Below are 5,000 nucleotides of genomic sequence, written 5' to 3'. Positions count from 1 at the left end.
CAGTAGAGGACAGGAGGGCAGTAGAGGACAGTAGAGGACAGGAGGGCACTAGAGGACAGGAGGGCAGTAGAGGACAGTAGAGGACAGGAGGGCACTAGAGGACAGGAGGGCAGTAGAAGACAGTAGAAGACGGTAGAGGACGTAGAAGACAGTAGACACGTCTCCTCGTCAGGCTTTACTTCTTCCTCTTGAGTCTTTATATTGCGATCGTCCTCTTTGTTGGACAGTAAAGTTGACTTCTACTGTGTCTCTAATGTAACAGAGTCCTCCTCCAGAGAGGAGGCGTCCTTCCTGAACACATCCATGACGACATGGAGACGGAGCGGTCCTCTGTGACGCCCTGCACCTCCTGTCACCCAGAGGACTTCTTCTCACACGTCAGGGACGGACCCAACTTCGGCACCCAGGTGGGCTTCCTGTGGATCAGGGGAACAGACTGACGGGGGACAGAATACACATCAGGGACTACTGGTGGGACTGCTGTCTCTAATAACAGGCAGGTAGAGGACAGCTGGAAACGGCTGGAGACACCTGAAGACATCTGGAGACACCTGAAGACAGCTAGAGACACCTGAAGACAGCTAGAGACACCTGAATACATCTGGAGACACCTGAAGACAGCTAGAGACACCTGAAGACATCTGGAGACAGCTAGAGACATCTGGAGACATCTGGAGACATCTGGAGACAGCTAGAGACACCTGAAGACACCTGAAGACATCTGGAGGAACCAGATCACGAACGGGTAACAGACATGAAATCGACCTTTAACTTTATCTCCAGTGGTGGAATGTAACCATGTACTTTTACTCAATTACTGCTTGATTTATACTTCTACTTTTACCTGACAACTTTACATAAGTCTGACAAAGTGCTGAAGCTCAGATAGAGTATTATAGTACTATTACCACAGTGAAATATTTTCACAGTGAAGTATTTGTATCGAGCGTGATTCTAAATATTAAAGTGAAATATTTTCTCTCCTGATGAATAAAAACTGATTCATTTTAATATCAATAAATGTTTTAATTATTTAAAAGGACTCATGAACATCAATGAGTAGTTCAACCTAGTTCAAATCCGAGCGCATTATTATCTCATCACTCATGAATAAATATGACTGATTAATAGGTTTGTCTCTTATTTAAAACTCATTTAACTCGGGCAGGTAAATAACGAATAAATCAGCCGTCATCACGATGGTTTTACAAGTCGTTTTGTTTCTGTTTATTCTTAAATAGTTTCACAACCGATGCAAATGAATCCATGAACTGAAGCTCTCTGATCATTAAATATCGTCTCGTGTGTTTCTGTGACGTCACCACTTCCTGTTAAAGACAAAGACGTCTTCGGGACACGGACAGCGTTTATTCTGACAGACAAACGTCTTTAAAAAGGCCTTTGTCTAAAAATAATAATTAAAACATGTTTCTATCAAAGCCGACTTTCGTTTCAATCAGATTCAGTCCTAATGAATAAACATAAGGAATGGGTTTCAGGTGGAATGCCCGTTAAAGGAATAAGAACAATAACCGTAATGAATGATGTCAGAAATAATCATATTTCATCTGTAAACATTAAAGCAGCAGTTTGTTTTATTCAACTTCCTGTTGACACGTCAGTCACATGAGAAACTATGTTGCTTCAATAAATGAATAAAAACGAAACATTCAGTCCTCAAACACAGAGACTCGTTCTTCTGCTTCTGATATAAATAGAATAATATCACACAGGAAGTAACGAGCTACAATAAAGAACCACAGAAGAAGAGTTTCATTCCAAACAAGCAGCATCAAAATGAGACCAACATGGAGCTGAGGGCTCATCTTCTGAGGAGCACGAGTGTTCAGGTCTGACCTGCTGAATGAATGAATGAATTTTATTTATAGAGCGCTTTTCACAGACAGTAGTATCACAAAGTGCTTAACAGAGCAGACATTTAAAAGCATAAAAAACACAATGTGACCCAAGGGTCAATAAATGATCTACACAGAGAAAATTAAAAAATAAAATAAAAATGTAAAACATATTTTAAGAGCAGGTCTAGGACATGGGTTTACTTTTACACAAACGCCAGCCTAAACAGGTGGGTTTTGAGCTGGCTTTTAAAAGTATTCACAGTATCTGCGAGGCGTAGAGTTGCAGGCAGAGCAGTCCAGAGCCTCGGGGCCACTGCCTCAAAGGCTCGGTCACCACGGGGCCACTGCCTCAAAGGCTCGGTCACCACGGGGCCACTGCCTCAAAGGCTCGGTCACCACGGGTCTTAAATCGTGTGAGTTGGAAAAAAGACCTAGAGCATTTGACCTGAGAGTGCGGGCGGGTGAATAGGGGTGAAGTAGATCAGCTACATAAGCCGGAGCCTGACCGTGAAGTGCTCTGTAAGTGATGGTGAGAATGTTGAAGTGGATCCTAGATGCTACAGGAAGCCAGTGGAGAGATCGGAGTACGGGGGTGATGTGAGACCGTCGATTTGTCCTGGTGAGTAATCTGGTGCAGCGTTTTGGATGACCTGCAGACGGTTAAGAGCAGATGCACTGAGTGATGTAAAAAGTGAGTTGCAGTAGTCAATGCGTGAAGAGATAAATGTGTGTATGATCATCTCTAATTCAGGTGTTGATACTACAGATCTCAGTTTACTGATATTTCTTAGATGGAAGAAACATGACCTGGACAGCTGCTTAACATGAGGGTCAAACGACATGGATCAATCAAAGAAAATCCCAAGATTGCGCAGGTTGCAATGGGCAGCAGAGGAGAGTGGACTAATACTCTGCCTGATCATGGGGACAAACTCCTCTGGAGCAATAACTAGGACCTCCGTCTTAGAGTCGTTGAGTTGTAAGCAGTTTTCTGCCGTCCAGTCTCTGATGGCATTGACACAGTCCAGGAGCCGAGTTAATGTGAATGCCTCGCTGGGTTTAAATGACAGATGGAGTTGGATGTCGTCTGCATATAAGTGATAGGACACATTATAGCTTTTTATGATCGGTCCCAAAGGTAACAGATAAAGGGAAAATAACAGAGGCCCCAGAACCGAGCCCTGCGGTACACCACAAGACAGTGGAGAGGTAACAGACACAAAATCACCCACAGAGACATTGAAACTTCTGTCACTGAGGTAAGATGTAAACCAGTCTAACGCTATACCAGTTATGCCCACACAATCACGAAGCCTCTTAATCAGGATGTCATGGTCTACAGTGTCAAATGCAGAACTGAGATCCAGAAGAACTAACACAGAGCAGTCACCTGCATCAGCACACATGAGAATGTCATTTGAAACCCTCAGGAGAGCGGTTTCAGTAGAGTGTTGCTTACGAAACCCAGACTGGAACTTGTCGTACATGTTGTGCCTCTCCAGTGCAGCAGTAAGTTGTTTGGCCACCACTTTCTCTAAAAGTTTGGACAGGAAAGGCAGTTTTGATATGGGCCTGTAGTTCATGGGCAAAGCTGGATCTAAGTTAGGTTTCTTTAATATGGGCTGGATAGTGGCATGTTTAAAATAGGAAGGGACAATTCCTGTAGACAATGAGGAATTGACAATAGATGTTACTGCAGGGCCAATAGTTAACAGAACGTTCTTAAATAGAGAGGATGGAATTATATCCAGAGGGCAAGATGATGGCTTTGTTTTGGTAATTAAGTCCATCAGGTCTTGAAGGCTGATAGGCTGGAAAGAGTCCAGAACAGCAGGAGATTGCGAGGAGCTACAAGTAGCCGAACAGATCCCAGGCCGAATGCCAGACCTAATACCTGTTACCTTATCAATAAAATAGATCAGGAATTTGTTGCAATCGTCAACAGAACAGCATGGTAATGTAGAGACAGACGGTGAAACAATTCCTTTAATTGTGTCAAACAGAATCTTGGGATTTTTCTTTGAAGAAGAGATTAGGTTGGCAAAATAAGCAGTTCTAGCTTCCTTTACTGTGGTATTAAAGGAAACTCTGAGGTCTTTGAGATATAAACGATGCACTTCTAGCCCAGTGGCTTTCCAGAGCCGCTCTGTCCTGCGACACTTCTGTCTCACGCTGCACACAGCGTCTGTCATCCACGGAGTAGTGTTATAGGCAGCCCTGGTCCTTTCCTTAAGAGGTGCCACTTTATCCAGCAAAGTGGCGCAATGTTCATTAAATGACTGTATCAAGTGTTCAACATCATTGAGATTTGTGTAAAAGTCACAGCAGAAGTGCATAGAGAACTGATCAGCTGTACTCTGAGTAATAATGCGGGAGTGGAATGTTTGTTTCAGACACAAGGGGTCAGCATTGACAGAAAGATCAAAGAAAATACATTTATGGTCACTGATCAATAGGTCCTCACAACAGGTATTATCAATATCAAGACCCAGAGAAAACACAAGGTCCGAGGTGTGACCACCCCTGTGAGTGGCGCCAGAAACATGTTGCGTGAAATTAAAAGATTCAGTAATATTGAGAAACTCAGTAGCTATACAGTCTGTGGCATCATTGATATGCAGATTAAAATCACCAACCAGAAGCACTTTGTCTAGCTTGATAATAGAGGTCAGAAAGTCTGTGAACTCTGATAAAAACTGACCTGCAGGACCTGGAGGTCGGTAAATTAAAAAACAGTAAAACGGCTTTAGCCGGCCCACTTTAGTCAGCTGTAGTTCAAAAGGAACACAGGATTCTGTGCTCCCCAAGTGGCAGGAAACCTGATTCTTCCAGACCACGGCGAGGCCTCCACTGTGGCCTGTCAGACGCGGTGTCCCAACATAAGAACAGTCCACAGGGCAGAGTTCATTGAAATGGATGCATTCCATATTCCGTTGCCAGGTCTCGGTCAGAAATAAAAAAGCCAAATTATGACTTGTGAACAAGTCATTTAAAATGTGAGCCTTGTTTGTTATAGAGCGTGCATTGATCAGACACATTTTGTTGGGGGAAGACACTGTGTCGTCATCAGCACAGGAAGCTTTGGGGGTATGTGCAACATGACGGATCACTCGTGCAGCACCTCGAAACCGACCATAACTA

At 43.6% G+C, this 5,000-nt stretch overlaps 2 protein-coding genes across 2 annotated transcripts in view; one reads left to right on the top strand and one right to left on the bottom strand.

Annotated features, from left to right (window-relative positions):
• Window positions 1-942, top strand: part of lacc1 (laccase (multicopper oxidoreductase) domain containing 1) — a 5,113-nt gene extending 4,171 nt beyond the window's left edge. The window contains exon 5 of the mRNA XM_079277574.1: window positions 263-942. Coding sequence (XP_079133700.1) covers window positions 263-440 — 178 coding nt within the window. The 3' untranslated portion in view covers window positions 441-942. The remainder of the gene's footprint in view (window positions 1-262) is intronic.
• A 447-nt stretch (window positions 943-1,389) lies between these two features.
• The window catches only part of lmln (leishmanolysin-like (metallopeptidase M8 family)), a 19,082-nt gene continuing 15,471 nt past the window's right edge, over window positions 1,390-5,000 (bottom strand). The window contains exon 16 of the mRNA XM_079277391.1: window positions 1,390-5,000. This exon is cut by the window's right edge and continues 2,192 nt beyond it. The gene's annotated coding sequence lies outside the window, so the exon portion shown is untranslated.

The sequence above is a fragment of the Melanostigma gelatinosum genome (assembly GCF_949748355.1).
Source record: "Melanostigma gelatinosum genome assembly, chromosome: 10".
Taxonomy (NCBI): domain Eukaryota; kingdom Metazoa; phylum Chordata; class Actinopteri; order Perciformes; family Zoarcidae; genus Melanostigma; species Melanostigma gelatinosum.
Note: the sequence above shows the minus strand (reverse complement) of the source record. Positions and strands in the feature narration are given on the sequence as shown.